The 20,130-nt window shown below is 31.7% G+C and overlaps 1 protein-coding gene across 20 annotated transcripts in view; it reads left to right on the top strand.

Annotated features, from left to right (window-relative positions):
* Positions 1-20,130, top strand: part of ASPP (Ankyrin-repeat, SH3-domain, and Proline-rich-region containing Protein) — a 431,995-nt gene that overhangs the window by 191,813 nt on the left and 220,052 nt on the right. For 3 of the 20 annotated variants that reach the window (XM_088272409.1, XM_088272405.1, XM_088272403.1), the window contains exon 1: positions 3,518-4,403. The exons of 14 other annotated variants lie outside the window; for them this stretch is intronic. In XM_088272409.1, coding sequence (XP_088128535.1) covers positions 3,666-4,403 — 738 coding nt within the window. In that variant the 5' untranslated portion in view covers positions 3,518-3,665. Of the gene's footprint in view, positions 1-3,517; positions 4,404-20,130 lie in introns of those variants that run through there. 3 more of the 20 variants (XM_088272408.1, XM_088272402.1, XM_088272404.1) reach the window with 3 other exon arrangements.

Below are 20,130 nucleotides of genomic sequence, written 5' to 3'. Positions count from 1 at the left end.
ATTCTGTTGCCCTCTTCAGGGTTTGTTTTATGAATAAACATACATATATGAAATATAAAAGAAACAGTGAACAAATGATTGGGTTTTGAAACAAAAAGTGAACAAATTATTGGGAACTCCAATCATTTGTAGATGCTTTGCGGGTTATTCCTATAACTTAAAAACAAAAACAAACAAACAAATTAAAAGAACTTCCAATCACGTTTTCACCATTTATTTAAGATTCTGTCTAATAACTTAAGTATCTTACACTATCGATTTGAAGTTTCTAAGATCGATCAGACGTAGATTTCTCAGTCAAAACACGTATTAACAGCCTCCTCTTTATCTAAACATATTGTATAAAACGCACATAAATTCCTTGATATTTTGCCAGTTAGTTTAGAAGTCTTGACGGGTATTTATCACTATAAAAAATCGAACACTTGTATTATATCAATTATTGAGTTTTATTTCATTTCACACGACTAGTTTCGAAAACTACTGATGTTCACCTCGAAAAAAAAACATTCACCTTGAAACATTGAAAACCACAATTGCCTCGTATTTTTTTTACCGTGCTTTCCACACTCATTCGTTCCACACGTCCAAACCATCTCAATACACCTTCCTTAATTTTAGCGATAATGCTTATCTTATTAGCCTTGCATTCTCACCTCATTTCACCATTCGAACATCTGTCATACGTTGTTTTGCCGCATAGTCGTCTGAGAGATCGCATTTCGACTACATTCTGTCTACTTTTATCCTTCTTCTGCCAGCTGTTGTATTTCCTCCAGTGAAGCTTCAACTTTTCGATGTTATATTCATAATATTTACTTAGTTTCTGTAAGCCATGCTTCCTACATATTTCAACTACCATAAAGATCAAAAGTAATAAAGCTTTCGGTAAGATAATATCATTTTTAATAAATTTGACAAATATTATTATCCAACTCCATGCTTTATTTCCATACATCAGGGTTGGTACCAGGACTCCATTGTATACTGCTGTTTAGCTTTTTTTATTTATTTATTCATTCGCATGTCTTAACGCATTTAAAAGTAACAGGAAATATGTCGTAATTTTCAAATGTACCAGTTATAAAATTTGTAATAAAAGTATCGTATCGTGATACAAAATCAAAAATATCGTGACTAAATACATTTTTAAAACAAAAAGTTACATTGAACACGATTTATTACGCGTAAAACTTTTTTTTTCGTAATCCGATATATCAACGCCCATGAAAATATATATTTCATTTATGTCATTCCAATCGAAACACTATTACCAATGTTTACGATAGTGAATACAAATACGTAATATTTATTTATTTATTTTTCTAAACATATTAAATACATAAGTCATATATCGCTCACTCCTTTCAAGAACGTCATAAATCAAAAATCGATAACTTTCAGTTGTGCATGTTTTTGGAATGCCCAGAAAATGTTCTATATCCCAGCAAAAGAGGGATATTTTTAACTTAATATTTACCCGCTACAGGGCAGAAAGTGTTGTTTTTGCATTTTGAAGAAAAGGTATTGTTTAATTATTTTTTTAAATATACTAGTTATTTTTCAAACGGAGAAAAAACCTTCAGGTTTAACTTAAAAAGATCTGTTGCACAGTAAAAAGTTCAATAAATGGCTTGATATTTATTTTTAATACATTGTATTATATTTTAAAACTTTAAAAACGCTCTCCTGAAAAATCAAGAGTTTTGATTAATGACGTTCTTGAAAGGAGTGAGCGATATGTAATATTGCCGATGAGTAACTTCTATTTCTCATTTTGGGACATGGGATTATGGTTAGCAAGACAAATATTAAAGTTACAAAATAGATTTTTTTTAATTAACCAAAACTAAACATGACAAAATATAAAAACAATAAACAGGGATAATAAATAGACATAAGAAGCATAATGTTCATTCGTTCCAAATCTTAAATTTCCAGAACTAACAATGGATTGTTTTGAAATTTTGACTAATCTGTACGAATAAAAATAAAAATGTTCGTTTGTTCATAATCTTAAACCTCCTAAAGTAATCACTGATCGTTTTTATATATTGACACAAAGTTGCATTAAATTATACCTGTGACGGATATTTTTTACTTATGAGAGATAAAACTTTGACGTTTGACCGCAATGGCAGCGCCATCTGCAGAACATAACAGCAAATCATTTAAAATTTCTCATGGCAGACATCGCGCTAATTAACAGTTGCTCATACTTAACATTTTCAATGCTTTCGATTGCATTGTTGTTTCATATATCTTATATTATTTTTATCTTCTCACAAATATTGTGAAATGAGATAAATTAGAAATGAGGACTTTATCTATTATATCTTTTCTATTTGATCCGACAGCCACATCAACACTAGGCCATGTGTGTATACACATATTTCGTCGATTCTGGAGGATATAAGAAAAGCCATTTTTCTCTTATAAAGAATATCTAAAAATGATTCAGGAAACACAGTTTATTTATGACTACTAGTTTCGGAAGCTAAACTTCCATCATCAGGTCTGAATAATAACTTACTGACGATTGAAGTTTAGCTACCAAAACTAGTAGTGTAAGTGGCTTGATGTTTATTTTTAATACATTGTATTATATTTTTAAACTTTAAAAACGATCTCCCTAAAAATGAAGTTTTTTGATTTATGACTGTTGATTTATGTTTGTTGAAAGGAGTGAGCGATGTGTATTTTGAAATTTAGACCACGTTACCTTAGTTACACAGTATGCATTCATCAATAATATGATCTCTTCCTTCAAGTTATCGCCATTTAGTGTTTCCACATACCAGTATCGCTTATGACAGAGCGCATAAATGTTTCCATCGTTTGATCTCGCTTATTTATCTCGTTTGAAGTTAGTTTGGTATTCTACAAAACAATGAAACCAACCATATGGTTTTAACGCTGACCATAAATACTGGTTAGCAGTTTCTAACGATCTGCAAATCGCTATGTTTTCCTGATACCTCGTACATAACACTAGTGTGTTGAGATTTTATGTCATATGTGATTAATCATGGTATGTTTATTACAGTGATTGATAAAACATACGCAATGAATTTTGTATACATTATTCAGTTATTCTACGGATTATATATCAATATATATTTATTATATTTTTCATAACTGAGATTGATAAATTATTTTTTCTTTTTTTATATTTGTCCACTTTTGCAGTATACTAATCAGTACGTTTGGCTACCGTGCTGGAGGTCCCGGGTTCAATATAAGTGATTATATACTCCCACACCTTTTTTATATTACCCTGGCTTGCTTTATAACACAGGCATTACCACTTTGCGTGTATGTAATTGACGGTCAAGATAACAAAACTTCAATACGATAGAGTTCCTTTTGCATCATCGGAAGCGGATAAAAATATGAAGAAGAAACTTTTTTTGCAATTTTGTGTCTGTATGAACTTAGGTAATTTAGAAATTAAATCATTTCATTTAATATAACATTAAAAACAGCAATTTCAACTCTTATTTTTATAAATTTTTAGATTTCATATAATGTATTCAAATTTTACATAAATGAAAAAATAAGCTTACAAATGAGTGGATAACTTTCATTTTGATCTGTTTTTTACGAACCTAAAAGTAGTGAATATTTTTTTAAAGTTAAAGTTATTTGTGAAACTAATAGCAACAATGAATATCGAAAACGATGAAGATTCTTCATCAAGCATCGAAGATGAAGAAATAAATAAGCCAAAAGAAAGAAAGACGATTCACCCTTCGAGGTACGCACATATTCTAAAACTGAAAACGACTGATGAAGACTCGAATATCATTACTATTTGCTCCATCCAAGACTACAGAAATTCCGGAGCATTTGACAGTGACGATTCATTCCCAAAGAATGATGACTATCTGGTATCATTCCCTGATGATGAAAGCGACTTGTATTCTATAACTGACGACAACAACTCTTCAATGAGGAACAGCATATACTCCGTGAAAAGTGGACAAGAACTTTACTCGTTGATAGACGCAAAACTAGCCGAAACTATATCTGTACTGGACGCCAGTCTGGAAGAGCTCAACAAACAGCACTTTGAAGAAAAATGTAAACAAATTGATGGAGAACAATCTGGTACAAGCAGTGAATGGAACCAAAACGTTTCAGTTAAAAAAGCTCCTTTCAGAACTGGAAAAGTACTTACTCATCCCATCACTTCATTGAGTGCAAATTCAAACGTGGAAAATTTTACATTCAAATTTGATGGTTTCAGAAAGTATGAGAAAATCGGTGAAGTGCACGAAAAGTGGTTTCAGTTTTATGAGGATGATGTGAAACAAGTCGAGGACGGGTGTCCAGTGGTCATGTTGAAGATGAACAGAGCCGCCTGTATGCAGAGAGCTTTGAAATGGTCAGGATTCAAAAAGGTAATCATTTTCTACTACTATTTACACTACCATCAAGCCATGTGGCTGCAAAGGTAGGTAGAAATAATGAAACTCAACACTCGTTTAGTTTTATACACTTCGAGGTTCCTTCAAAACTACACATCTACTCCCTATATGTACATCCTCTCCGGTTACGCAGACTTTTCACAAGACCAAATTTCAGGTTTCTATTGATCTGGTCTGAAGTCTTAAATTGAACCTTCTTCGTTCAGTTTTCCCGTTCATATTTGCCATACGTTCTTAGTTATTCTCTCGTTATGCGATCGCTCCACATGTCCTTACCACCTCAAATAACTTTTCTTAATCTTTTCAATTAAACTTTGTTTAGCCTTACATTCCTTTATAATATCTAATTTTTTAATTCAGTCGCAAGGATTTTCAATATGGAAATAGAAAAATGTATGATGTGAATTTATATAACATTATTTGTGACAACAAATCTTAAGAAAAAGTGGTACTTCCTGATCAATGTTTACATTAAAAAGGGATAGATACTTCCCTTAAGTGACTGCTAATCGATTGATAAAATTAATAGGTATAATTTAAAAGTATACCAATGATTAAAGAACACACTTTTTTTATACCACTTGAGTTTTTATTAAAGACTACGTGTTTCAAAAGTTAAACTTCCATAATTCAGGTCTGTATAATAACTTTTATTATTAATAGTTATTATACGAGTACAGACCTGAATGATGGAAGTTTAGCTTCTGAAACATATAGTCTTTAATAAAAACTCAAGTGGCATAAAACTAGTGTTCTCTTTAATCATTGTTACATGTCTTACCACAAAGTTAATGCAGAAACAATAAATAAAATATAAATCGTTAAATGTACATTATAGACATAAACATTAAATAAATGTAGTATTAGCAAACTTAGAAAGATAACATGATTCGAAGTCATGGCCTAGGAGGTGACGTTGTCCATGATGGAAGCATCTACAATTCGAGGACGAAGAAAGCGGACCCAACTGTTTAAAAAGACGATAAGTTGGAAAGGAGCCAGGATGAAAAAGAATATTCATTAAAATATCATGTATTTTTTTTGATGTGACAAATTTCAACTGTTCTTGCTGTCAAAATTCAAAATGATGACATTGTGTAACGAGGATTATTTTGGTTTTTGAAAGTTCAAAGATTTAAGATTAACCTAACCACATTGACCTTTTAATACTAAACTTTGCTCCAGTATCTTGTATCTCTGCTCAAGATACTTATCTGAGTTCTGAAACTTCTCAAACTTTTATGAAATTGCTATATCTAGTGAAATTGGCTCGCCACGACACCGTTATCCCTCCTAAATCCAAGTTTTGTTGACTAAATCCTTAATTTATTACATCGTGGTAGATTGTCTAATCAAAACAGGACAATATCTTTCATCAATTATAATATTCAACATTTTGAGTGTGGCCAAATACTTGTTTACAAATTTATTTATTTATTCTTAACAGAAAATTAACATAAATACGTTTACAATAATGGATGAGAAATTAAACAGGTAATTGTAACATTCATTTTACGAAATTTCACAAATATCAAATGAGTTGAAAGTAAACAGCAAAAATAAAATATAGCAAAAGTTAAGAAGATTAATAGGCAGACTTAATTTTGATCCTAAGTAAAAATAATAAAAAAAAACATGAACAGTTATATTATTTTTTGACATCTCATCAAAAATGAAGAAGAATATGGAAGTCTGGGCATTTACGGGGCTGACGACCGTCATAGACTGGTTTAAGTGATCACTTTACACACGTGTAACATTCACCAATTCTACCCATTATTGACAACCACACTTCTCAAATTCTTAGAAGTTCTATATATATGAACCAATTTAGAAACCTTGTTCTTGAATCACTAGAACTTCACTAGAGACATCTATTGGTGAGATGTAAATATATATAGAACTTCCAAGAATTTGAGTAGTGTGGTTGTCAATAATGGGTAGAATTGGTGAATGTTACAAGTGTGTAAAGTGATCACTTAAACCAGCCTATGACGGTTGTCAGCCCCGTAAATGCCCAGACCTCCATATTCTTCTTCATCTTTGATGAGATGTCAAACAATAATATGAAAATAACTCCTGTAATTGGAAATAATCCAGATTTTGTGAACAAGTATGTGGACACACTCAAAATGTTGTAAATGAACAGTTATATTGTACCTTCAAGTTGAGAAGAGCAATAAAGTAAAAATAAGTTCTATTAGGCAAGAGCGAAAACAAAAACCAGAAGGTCCGCCTCCGTAGTGTAATGGTCAGCATGCTCGGCTACCGTTCTAGAGGTCCCGGGTTCGATTCCCAGGAGAAGTCAAATAAATATTTCAGTGATTTATTTCAAGTGATTTTTTCACTCTAATATTTATTCCATATTACCCTGCACTGGTGCCTGAAGCGGATAGCTGATTCCTTCATGTGTTTAACGATCAAGATAACACTGCGTTTGTATGATGCAGTGCCCTATGCACCATCGGGGTGTGGATAAGGGTTTGAATGAATTTGAATGAATAGGAGTTTATTATCATATTTTTTTTTTTTGTCAAAAAAATAACTCCTATAATTGCAGATAATCCAGATTTGTGAACGGGTATTTGGACACACTCAAAATATTGTTTTATTTGAATACATTGAGTAGCACTGCTTCGCTTGTATCTTGTATATCTCCTTTCCATTTTTCTTGATTGCACACGTTTCCCCTAAATATTCCGGGAAGAGGAACTTTTTCCCCGATCAGCTGAAACTTAGCATATGAACTGTTCCACTTTACTCGCGATTCTCGTTAGCTGCGGAACTAACAACACAATAGAACAGCGTGCAGTATACAAAGTCATAAATACACTTCAGTGTGGTATCTTTGCACATAAATGCCGGGAATTACCGTGGAATATTCACTCACCCGATCAAATTCGCGTGGAAATATCTCTTTCACCATTCACAAATAGGTAAATTCACCGCCTCCTATTTATTTTTATTTTTATTTTTTTTATATTACATACATAAGTCATAAGTATATATAATATTCCCGATGAGTAATTTCTATTTCTCATTTTGGGACATGGGATTAAGGTTAACAAGACTGGAACACAAATAATAATGTTACAAATACGTTTTTTTTCAATAACCAAAACTAATACATGGCAAAATATAAAAACAATAAACAGGTATAATAAATAGGCATAAGTAGCATGTTTAAAATAAATAAATGAGAAAAACATAAGGTAAAAAAAATTAACATATGAGAAAATATAAAAAAGAGAAAATATAAAAAAAAGAGAAAATATAACAAAAGAGAAAATATAACAAATAAATATCAAATAAGTTCCAATATGTAACAATAGCGATTGCAACTTAACTGTTTTTGGCTACCGTATTGGATGTCCCGGGTTCGATTCCTAGGGGTGAGGCAAACATATGTAAGTGATTTTTCACTCTTATATTTATTCAATATTACCCTGGACTGGTGCCTGAAACGGAAGGCTCATCTTTCCTTAATGTGTTAACGATCAAGATAACACTGCGTTTATAGGATGAAGTGCCCTATGCACCATTGAGTGAATATAAGGTTTGAATATGGAAACTCTGTACTTGTGTAATATACGTGAAATTAAATTGTATTTTAAAAGCATTATTAACTTTATGGTTTGGTAATTTAATACTCGTCTTATGAGTCACTGGTTTCGGAATACCATACCTCGATTCATCAGGTTAACTATAGTATAGTTGATCTAGATTGATCTTTAGTGATATTAAGTTTTTAAGCGGTATTTCACAAAGTGAACGATAAGGAGAGTGCTACAATTCACAAAGTGAATGATAAATTTCAAAGTTCATGATAAATTTCACAAAGTGAATGATAAGGAGAGTGCTAAAATTTATTAAGTCAATAAACAGTGTACCACCTTCCTTCATGATTTGAAGTTTAAGAAATTTGACTCTCAAAAGATATCTCGATCTTTACTGTGGATTCCTGGTTCTGACAAATAATGAGTTTATTGATCATTAGTTTAGGTTACGATACGTTTAAAAATACAATCGACAATTCTAAAAATACAAAATACAATGCCTCCTTGACATGTGTGAGCAAATAAACAATATTCGAGTCTTCTGAAACTAACCATTTTCCTGCTATTCTCTACTAAGTGACGTGACAATATTCAGACGACTTTCCGTTTCTAAATTGAATTTGCAGATCCGTCACAACACTCTCCTTCTTCCCCTTACTTCCTGCTGTATACGTTTTTTTGAATAGTGTTTTTAGGAAATGTTGCAAGTCAGTGCACTGCGATACAGGAGAAAAAATATCACTCTGGAAAAAAATCACCTTTTGTGCAAACGTGTACGGCTACGAGTATCCAACCCAAGTGACCTATACATTGGTAGTTTTTCTAATTATTACCTAATATTTCTTCTCCATTTCCTTCCCAATTAAACGGTTATCTTCTCCTCTCCAAGCTCATGGGCATTAAGAAAAATTTAACTAATGTGTAAGGATTTTTCATTGATTAATTCTCCTTCATATAATTAACGATCAGGATTAAATTCAGTCAGCCTGGTACGGTCCCTTATGCACCATTTTATGCGGATATGAGTCAAAAGTCGTTATTTTGTAGGCAATTTCCATTGTTTTTTTTACGTTTTATGATATAAATATATTTATATATTTGTATTTTTACAAAATAAAACACAAAATTGGTTTTTAACCACTTTTTACTATTTAATGTTTAAAAATGTGCCACAAATTATCAGCAAAAAAACATTCAACACGAAAACATTCAAGATATATTTTTGTTGAAGTATTTTTTAAGTTGATTTTTGAAAAATTATTATGTATATAAAAATACACACTCACAAACATGATATTTTTGAACTTCTTATATGAGTAGTTCTTTTTTTGTGAGATCAAGGGTTCTTGCATCCCTTATGTCACTGCGATAATATAAGTTCTATTGTGACCTCCCTCTGTATAACAGCTCACTCCCATGACCTATGTGTGTCATGTAACTCACGACTTGTCTTGGTGGTAGGAGCTTCACCTTCTCGGAGTCCAGTAGTGGTCTTCCAAGGATGCGACTTCGTTGGCGAGCGAGTGCGTCAAAATTATAGAGAATGTGGATTGGCGTTTCGTTATCCTCCACACAAAATTAGCATACTGGGGAGTCATGTAGTCTGATTTTTGTCATGTGTTTTCTCATTCTGCATTGTCTTGTCATGGTCCTTCCATACTTAACTCATCTAAAAAATCTTTTTAAAAATCTTTTTGTTAAAAATTCAATAAGCATTGGTCGATTTACCTTTTATGTATATTGACTGCTTTTAATAAAATGTGAAGTACTTATCTAATAAAAAAAAACTGCCAACAACTAAATTCAAATTTTTATAACTATAAAGTGACTTATAACGTTTTCGAAATACAGAGTTCATTTATGTCGCGTTGTTTCCTGTGTTACACCCTTCCCTCAGGGGGTCGCAAAGGGCAAGGGGATGATATGGTTTATTGCGCCTTGACGAGACAATTGTGACTGTTTTATTTGACTTTTTTGTGTGTCGAACACAGCATTCTGTTGACATTCCAAAATAACTTTGTTAAAAATGAGCAAACGAAAATTTATTTTTAGAGGAATCTCTTTGTAAAATAAGAACACAACTGTACCTAGATATTGTTTCTTTGTGCCATCTTAAGCAAATCGTAGAAAAATATTTTTAATACTAAAAAATTAATATATGCTAATGAACTAACTAACAATCATGCCGCTTACTGCAGGGGTAGGCAGAGATAATAAAACCTCATACCACCCTGTCTTTGCAAACAATCCTCGCCTCTTCAACATTCAAACATATCCTCATACTTCCTCGCCGATTATTTCGACTCTTGATCCGGCCGCTTTCAAGTATTTGACATTCCTAATAGTGCCAAGTTTCCTCGGTCTTCCTCTACTTTTTTTTCAAACTATTTTCACCTCATATTTTTTTACCGTAAAAATGAATATAAGGATTTCAATTCGAAGATTTTTCGTAATGAAACTTAACTCAATAGCTATACGCATTAAAAACCTTGTATTTGGTGTCGATTATAATGGGAAATTAAAGCCCTATCTATGCAAGATCTTTTATCAATTCGGCAATCACTTTGTGGTAATATCTATCCATTTTTAATGAAAATTTTACTTAGTAAAGTACCACTATTTCTTAAAATCCATTATGACACGTGTTTCGAAGCATTCCGCATCATTTTCATAAAACCTATGTGTAATTTAAAAAAAGATACGTACAAATGAGAGACGAGCCAAATTATTATTTTCAGCATGAAAATAATGATAAAACAAAACAATCGACAATTTACAAAATGAAACAGTTGCAAAAATTAGGTAAATTATATTTATAGAAAAAATAAGTTTGTGTTTAGTTTCTGAAACGTATTTTAAAATGTAAAATAAATTGTAAGCTTTGATAGGAGTATATAATCACACACAGAGGTTTGTCAGTTTTAAAACGTACTTTTTCATTGCCAAAACAATCACCATAAGTACCAAACCAGAATGCAAACGACTCGTTACGTCACTACCATAGTACTATTCACACGCACGTACATATGCTGAAAATAGTAATTACGTGCGTTATAAGTCTGTCCGAAGGCTAATATGCAAATAAATCGCGGTGTGTGGCTATAAAGGTATGAAAGTAGTAAGTTTTTAGATCAAATATCTGTAACAATATTAAAAAATAAATATTCTCTAAGCATCTGTTACATATTTCTTAAAATTGTAAAAACAAATTTCAAGGGATAAATTTATTTGCTGTTTAAATGTATGATTTTTAAAAGTGGTTTGTGAAGAAGTGATTAATTTCTCCAGAAATATTTCAGTAAAAATACTGAATAAATAAATTCATAGAATAAAATAAATCAATTAATTTAAAGAATACTATACATATGTATATCATTAAAAACAAATAATTTTATTTCGTATCTTAGCCCTAAAAAATTAAATATTTAACCTATACTTTTAGGTGAAATCTGCGAAAGATGGACTAAAAATAGTTCAATACTAAAATAAGAGCATTTTATTAAAACTCTTTAAAAGAGTAGATAATATAATATAAGAAAAGTGATGTTAAAGGTATCTTTAGTATGTTTTGCTAAGAATGATCACTTGCCCAAAACCACGAAGACTTACACGAATCTTATGTGATTTTTGTTGTATTTTTTCAATGGTGATTTTCTTGGCGAACGAAGCGATGCAAAGCTTGTGTGTTTAAACATGTAGAACGATTCAGAGAACTGCTTGCACTCTGATATGGGACCTTGAGTTCCGGTAATGAGAGGCAGGAGAAATCATCTGGATCGCTTGCCAAGATCTCCGTACTTGTATGTACTCCTGGTACCGGAACGTGATTTGATATGCGCATAATCATCGTTTGCATGAAATTCGGGTCGTGAAACTCGTGTTTTTTATTTATTTATTTTTATCATGCTCGTTCCCTGCAGGGGTAAGTAGAGAGAATAGAACGCCACACAAATATAACTCTGAAAATAATCTAAGCTTATATTTCATTCATGCATCTCCTCATACATACCCGCCGATTATTCCGACTCTGAATACTTTCAAGTACTGGAAATATTTTATCATTCCAAATTTTCCTCGGTCTTCTTCTGCTTCTATTTCCAATAGCATTCGCGGCGTAAGTTTGTTTTACGTTTCTTTCCTCACTCATTTGTTCCACATGTCCAAAGCATCTCAACTTACCTCTTTTGATTTTGTCGATAGTGATTATCTCAGCCTTGCATGCTTTCTTTAAGAGATTGTTAGAATTAGACAGTAAGATTACTAATGTTACCATTATTTTTACTCCAGTATTTAGATCCTTCGAATAATAAATTTAATAAAATTAGTCAAGCCAAAGGGAAAAGTCTACCAAACAATTGTCAGACCCACACTCCTCTATGGTTTCGAATGCTGTAGAATGAATGAATACTTTAGGCAACAAGAAACTACTGAAAAACGAATGCTTAGGTAGTTAGCCGGAATGTCCCTTAAAAACAAAATAAAGAGTTCACGCATTCGCTGAATCCAGGGTGTAACATTCATCAATAGTAAGGTAGAAGAAAGGCAATTGAGATGGTATGGGCACATAGGACGCAGAAAAACTGATCATATTATGAACCAGACAATTGCCGAGGATCTTCCTCGAAAGGCATCTAGAGGAATACCAAAGAATTCACGGATGTTACAGAAAAATAATATGATTCTAAAGCATGGCATATGTGACGGTGTTAATGATAGAAGGACCTACAACCCGAGGACGAGGAGACCATCCCCCAGCAGTCTATAAAGACGGTAAGTTGGGATGGAGTCAGGAAGAAGAAGAAGATTTAGATCTTTCGAATAAAACTGACTAGATTCTCTCATCAATTCTGTTCCTCTCCGCTCCAATTTTAGACTGATGTGTTAATATTAAATCCATTCGATAGCTTACTTTTACGAATCAAACCATCTTATCGATTGACGTATGTACTCGGAATTGCGGTGTTTCTATTTCAGTATATCCGTCTTCTTAAAATATATGTATATAATCGTGTTTTCTTTCATCATTCATTTTAAAATTTAATGCTTCAAGTCGATAGATTTATTTAAAATAGTAATAAAATACCGCATGCATAAAAACAGTATTATCATTTTATAAACAAAAACACTATTGTAGGTTTTCCCACATTCATTTTATTTGACTAATCGTCGTTACCCACGAAACCCGCTTTGAAAATACCATAATAAGGCGAAACAATTTTCCACGAATTTTATTTTTAGATATTTTTTAATTAAAAAAATGTGATTCAGTAGACTCTATAAATCAGTTCTTGATTTTATTTTTAAGTGATTTTATTACTGTGTCGGCTTGTGGTCCTGTGGTTAGTGTCGCGGACTATTGAGTCAGGGTTTCTCGGTTCAAATCCACTCTACCACAATTTGATACCTAGATCTAATAATGAGTCGCTTAGGCTCACAGAAATAGTATGAAATTGAAATATTTTTGTAAATAATAAAAACACAAGCATTTCTCTTTTTTTAATTAAAAAAAAGTAAATAAATTGAAACGCAAGTTTACAAATTTAACGCCAAATCTATAAATACCTTAATAAACAAAAAAGTTGTATCACACAAGTGTTTCATTATTACACTTAAATCATCATGTTATTCTACAAAGTAAATGCCAAATCAATAAATAATACGAACATTCACATTGGGCTAGGATATATACTTGTGTATAATCGCTTATCGGCGGATGTACCGTCTGTCTGGAAACGGATAACCATTTATTTCGGTTTCGAATGGTCGCATAAATAAGTGGGAGAAATATGGCCGCCATCTTCGGTTTGACGGTCAATAAATTGGCCCGAGAGAGATTTACTGGAGAAATATGAACTCAGCTAAGAGATTGCACTTTATGGAGCCAAATTGAATTAAAACCATCCATCCTTTACGAGCGAAGCTGTAATAGGCGAGAAAAGAAAGTATAAGAGATGTTGTTTCTCTATCATAGTGGCTTCTTCAATTCTTTTTATTTTTGTCTACAGCTGAGGAAAGTTGTTGTTTTGATTAAAGTACCACGTCTTAAATACAATGCAATTTATGACAAAAAAATCAAACAAATGTTTTGTCTTTAATAAGGAATAATAGGAATTATTACAAATATCACCTTAAAGAACTTTTCTTAATCTTTTCGATTTTATTTAAATTTAATTTTAGTTTATACCACAATTTTTTTTAAACCTTTTTTTTCAAACATCGTTTGGTGTGATGCGTGGTCCGTATATTAAAAATAAACATCAAAACACATGTCACAATAAATTTGAATAAATGGCGGTATTTACAAAGAAATACTTAAAATAAAAATGGTTAGATTCAATCAATGATTTTTTCGATTATTCCTAGTTCAGCCTTATATTCTTTTCAAATTTCTTCAACTTCTTTTGTCATAAAAAGATTTTCTATAATATAGATGAATTAATATAAACATCTTATTTTAACCATAAATGTCGCACATAAAGTCATTTGAAAAAAAATGCCTCAAAATTTGAGTGTTATCAATTTGATCAATCAATATATGGATAAAATGATAAGTGTATAGTATACTGAAGCTCCATTGAGGTAGTATTTTACTAAAACGGCACTTTATAAATAATCGAAAATTATAATTTTACAAATAAAACAACGATTTTCCACATATACATCCGAGGGAATGCATTTTAACAGGGATAATTTTTATATTTGATATGCATATATTCTGAAATGTGTATATTCCGAAGGTTGTACTCGCGTATCCTTTTATACTTCAAAATTTAATTTCATTTTATTGATGAAAAAACGAACCCTTTTTCGATCATTTTTAATACATTATTCACAGCACTGTTCAAAATGCAAATGGATATTAAGCCGAGAAAATTCCTGTTTTCCCCGTAATTGACCTTCATTCCCCTTGAGCTTGTATATCTAGTTTATTCATGTAATTAAACCTCTCAGAGTGTCCGACGATTTAAAAATGCATAGAAAACCAACCGTACGAAAGATCTCGCAAGGGAAGTTCGCATAAAAGAAAATTGAAAGGCTTAAATATTTAAAGTCAGTGTCGAGTAGTTCGCAAAGTGGCTTATAGAGAAAATTGCATTTGCTTTTAAATTTCGCAGTAATCAGATTCAAAGTCCCGTGTTAAGCTAACGGGGGCGCCATTATCTGCGAATTAACTGGGAAACTCGCCGAGAAAATAATACAAAGGAAAATGGAAAAGTTATTAAAAACCAAAGCGCCAATTCTTCTGGGATGGCGATTCAATTTACGAGTATTTCCCGTGGAGTAGTTTTTATTTTGGCCGAAAGAACAAAGGAAAACAGATTGAAAAACTTTGTTCCCTTTTTTCGGTTAGTTTATTTGTTTTTCCATGTTTACATTTCGTCCTGGGAGGATTGGTGTACCGTTACTGTTTGCCTCTGGGAGTGGTATACTGTTGCTGATAAATCTCTTTTGCCGTCTCCATAATTACCATCTTACTATCTTCGCCTGAGCCTCAAACTAAACTTTGACTATTATTTTTTCGTGTTAAACTTGTTAATTTAAACGAAAAATTTATGTTACTTTTGGATTCTGGCTACAATTTTATACCATGTAATAAAACAAAAATATAATGTTTACTTATTGTTATACTCGTATACAAACATATATCGTTATTATTGAATATCTTTTTTTTTATAACACTAAAGATATTCCAATGAAATATTAATATATCTCCTTATTTTTTTATAACTGTATATAAAATATTAAATCTCGTATTTGCTCAAATAGGGTATAAACTCAGTAAGGTCACATTATTGCAATTTGTTATTATGTTTACGATGAAAAATAAATTAATTTTTCAATAACATTATAAGGCTGTGAAAGCGTGTACTTTGTAAGCCATTTTATTTTTAATCTGTTTACCATTGAAATATTTCCACAACATTTTTTCTCAGCAATTTCTTTTTAAAGGGCCTATAACTTCCTCAGCGTATGTGTCCTTACATCAATCTTCCTCTACACGCAGGATCCAGCTCATGTGTCTCGCTTACCCCATATTTAAGGATAAGAGCAAAAGCGATTTACTACAATACCCGGCATCCTACAGGATGATATCCTTTGTTAAGAATGTCATCTCTCATCTCACTCCATTCGATAGAATTGTGGAATGAAAATGCCAGAAATTGTTTCCATTTCAAGTCTTTTTTAAATCCACTAAGCCGAACGGGGTTTGAGAAGCTGGATCTTTATATACTCGTATAAATATATAAGTCATTTAAGAAATGCAGCTTCAATTATTCATCTTATATTATAGTTCAAACAAAATACAAATCATTTACAATATTTTGAATCTATCCTAATTGGTCAAAATTTCTTGGTTTATTTCCATTTACGAAGAACTTACATTTATTTTAAGAAGGTCTCTGTCAATGAAAATAATTTACTTATTCAAACCATAGAATATATATATATATATATATATATATATATATATATATATATATATATATATATATATATATATATATATATATATATATATATATATATATATATATATATATATATATATATATATATATATATATATATATATATATATATATATATATATATATATATATATTTATATATATATATATATATATATATATATATATATATATATATATATATATATATATATATATATATATATATATATATATATATATATATATATATATATATATATATATATATATATAAATATATATATTTTTTTTTATATGCACTTGGGCTGGTACTAGAAGCATATAACTAATCACCTTGCCTTCAAGCAATTAACGCTTAAGATAACGCGACGACACACTATACTGCATTACTTTTTCGGCTCGACGAATTATACCATCCAATTCTTTTCCCGAACGCATCCACACCCTAGAAAAAACATTTTTTTTTAATTGAGATGTACGTCAAATGATGTGTTACTAGTTTACAAGAAAATGTCACCAGACTAGAGCAGTAGGCTATGAATCAGCTCCTTGACACGTGTGTTTAACACATGGGTGCCATACGAGTATTGCAATGTCAGGGTATCATCCACGCGTCAGTGGACCAATGTTGGAGCGACATCGCTCTACTATAGCTGTTGGCTTCGCGCCAACGCTTGAAGCGATGCTCCCTGCATACTCTGAATCCAGTTCCCGAAGTCTAGTACATGATCTTGAATATCAAATACTTACCGAATGAGATGAACTTCAAAAGAAAATGCAAACTCGTTCGACAGATTTTGTTCGCAGACACATTTTGTGAATAACCAATTTTAAAAGGTATTTTGACACGGATGAAAAAAAATCGCTCACTCCTTTCAACAACGTCATATATCAAAAAGCTTAATTTTTCAGGAGATCGCCTTTTAAAGTTTAAACATATTATATAATAAAATGTATTAAAAATAAATATCAAGCCACTTATTGAACTTTTTACTGTGCGATAGATCTTTTTGGGAAAACCCTGAATGTTTTTTCTCCATTTGAAAAATATTTAGTTTATTTAAAAAAAAAAATTAAACAATACATTTTCTTTAAATGCAAAAATAACACTTTCTGCCCTGTAGCGGGTAAATATTAAGTTAAAAATATGCCACTTTTGCTGGGATCTAGTACATTTTCTGGGCATTCCGAAAACACACACAACTGAAAATATAAATGAATTTAGATTCACTACACAGATGAAGAAGAATATGGAGGTTAGGGTATTTACAGAGCTTATGACATGTCATTGGCTGGTTAAGTGATCACTTTCCAAACGTGTAACATTCACCAATTCTACCCATTGTTGACAACCACACTACTCAAATTCTTGGAAGTTCTATATATATAAACCAGTTTAGAAACCTTAATAATCACTAGAACTTCACTAGAGACATCTATTGCTGAGATGAAAAGAAGCTTTTACTGAGCAAAAACGCCAGAAAACATCATATTCATTTTTATTTTGTCAGCTTATAATTTGACCAGTTAATTTATTTACAACGTTTTGAGTGTGTCCAAATACTTGTTCACAAATCTGGATTATCTCCAATTACGGAAGTTATTTTTCATGTGACTGTCGTCAGCCTATGACGGTTGTCAGCCCCGTAAATGCCCAGACTTCCATATTCTTCTTCATCTTTGATGAGATGTCAAAAAATAATATGAAACATATCGTTTGTATTTTGTTTCGTGAAATGATTCAAACGCGAGAGAAGCGTTCAGTAACGGGTTTCTTTTGATCTTTTGTTTCCGTGAATGATCGTTTATATTTATTCACTAGACGCAAACAATACGCACCGTATTAACGAGAAATTGCGCAACCATTTAGAGGGTAATTGAAATAATTTCCACACATTTATAAACACCGAGTGTGTGCCCATTATTTTCCTCATATCGTGTATTGAATTGAAGGCGTAGGCCAGTAGCAATGCCTTTATTTTATCATTATAATGAAAATGAAAAATAATATGAAAGTCTGGGTATTCACAAATATTTACCTGTCAAAACCTGGTTTTTTGTATGAGGTGATTTAATGAATTAATTTAGCTGAAACAAGAGATCAATTTTGCTGAGATAAACATTGCTAACATTTTGAAAGTGTCCAAATACTTGTTCACAAATCTAGATTATCTCCAATATTATATAAATTATTTTTTAATCATTGTAAAGTGATCACTTAAACCAGCACATGACGGTCGTAATCCCCGTAAATGCCCAGATTTCCATATTCTTCTGTATCTTTGTTGAGATGTCAAAAATAATATGAGATAAACATTATCGATAGAATAAAGAAAGATGTGTGGAGATAGTTTGGACATGTGGAAATAATGAGTGAGGAAGTAACGGTTGAACAAATATATGAGGCCAATGAAGTTGGAAAAAGGAACAGAGGAAGACCGAGGAAAACTTGCCGTGATTAGATACGTCGTTTGTAAATACCGTAACTAGGCGAATTAATTGACACAATATTGATTTATATTTATGTTTTTTTTTTTTTTTTTAATAGTAAAATACAACTTAGTAGACTCAAAAAATATGTGTTTTTTATAACATTATATCCATCAATTTAAGAAAATTGATTTTCGGGCTATTGATTATCCCGCCTTAAAGAATTTTTATTTCCAAAATCAATACAAAAAACCACAAAACTTATTCAAATCCATCTTCAACAAAGAATTTTGAACACACCGCAGTTTTTGAAGGAGTATATATCAAACAGTTAAATGCAAATAAAGCCTTCGCCCTTCTTCACATTTATCTATTCCTGTTCCTTTTCACCCCTCGCGATATGTCTGCTGAACACACATCTCTCCAACCCCTCCCATGGCCAAACCACCCTCTCGCAACTGTAATAACACATCATCCAATATATGACGTTCTCCGATAACATATATTTAGTATTCTTGCTAGAAAAAATGAAATATTTTAATGTAATAACGGAAAAAATAACTAATTGAAATCACGACTTAATTATAATACAACCCTAATGAAAGTAATGAAAGTTTACCTGAAGCGGATGATCAGCATAACACTGCGTTTATATTATGCAGTGCCCTATGCACCATTGGGGTGCGGATAAGGGTTTGAGGTGAATGAAAGCAAAGCATGAAGTCGGCAAAAAAAGGATGGAAGTAGACTGAATGGAGTCAAAATTCGATCTCCCGATGTATGATAGATTTTCGAATGGTGAAATAAGGAAGGAATGCAAAGCTGAGATAAGCATTATCGATAAACTAAAGAATGAAATGTTGGCACTTTTTTATGTGTGGAACGAACGAGTGAGGAAAAAACGATAAAACAGATTAATGAGGTAAATCTTGTTGAAAAAAAGAGCAGAGGAACACCGAGAAAAACTTTGCCCGATCAAGTTAGTGAAATACTTGAAAGCGGTCAGGTTAGGAATCGAAATACTCGCCGGTATGTATGAGGAGATGCATGAATGTGATAGAGGCAAATAATATTTTTCAAAGACAAAGTGGTGTGGCGTTCTATTCTTACTACCCTACACTTCCAGTATAACGGCGTGATGGTTAGTTATTTAGTTTATAATAGCAACATTTTTCGGTATTTGTTTAAAGCGTTTAAAGTTTTACAATTTTCTTGAAAACACTATAACACGTCCTCTGAATTGATGTTTTGGTTATAACG

The sequence above is a fragment of the Brachycentrus maculatus genome, unplaced genomic scaffold, assembly GCF_059751285.1.
Source record: "Brachycentrus maculatus isolate JH-2025_06_01 unplaced genomic scaffold, ASM5975128v1 h1tg000496l, whole genome shotgun sequence".
Taxonomy (NCBI): Eukaryota; Metazoa; Arthropoda; class Insecta; order Trichoptera; family Brachycentridae; genus Brachycentrus; species Brachycentrus maculatus.
The sequence above is the reverse complement of the archived record's forward strand: the minus strand, read 5'-3'. Positions and strand labels throughout refer to the sequence as shown.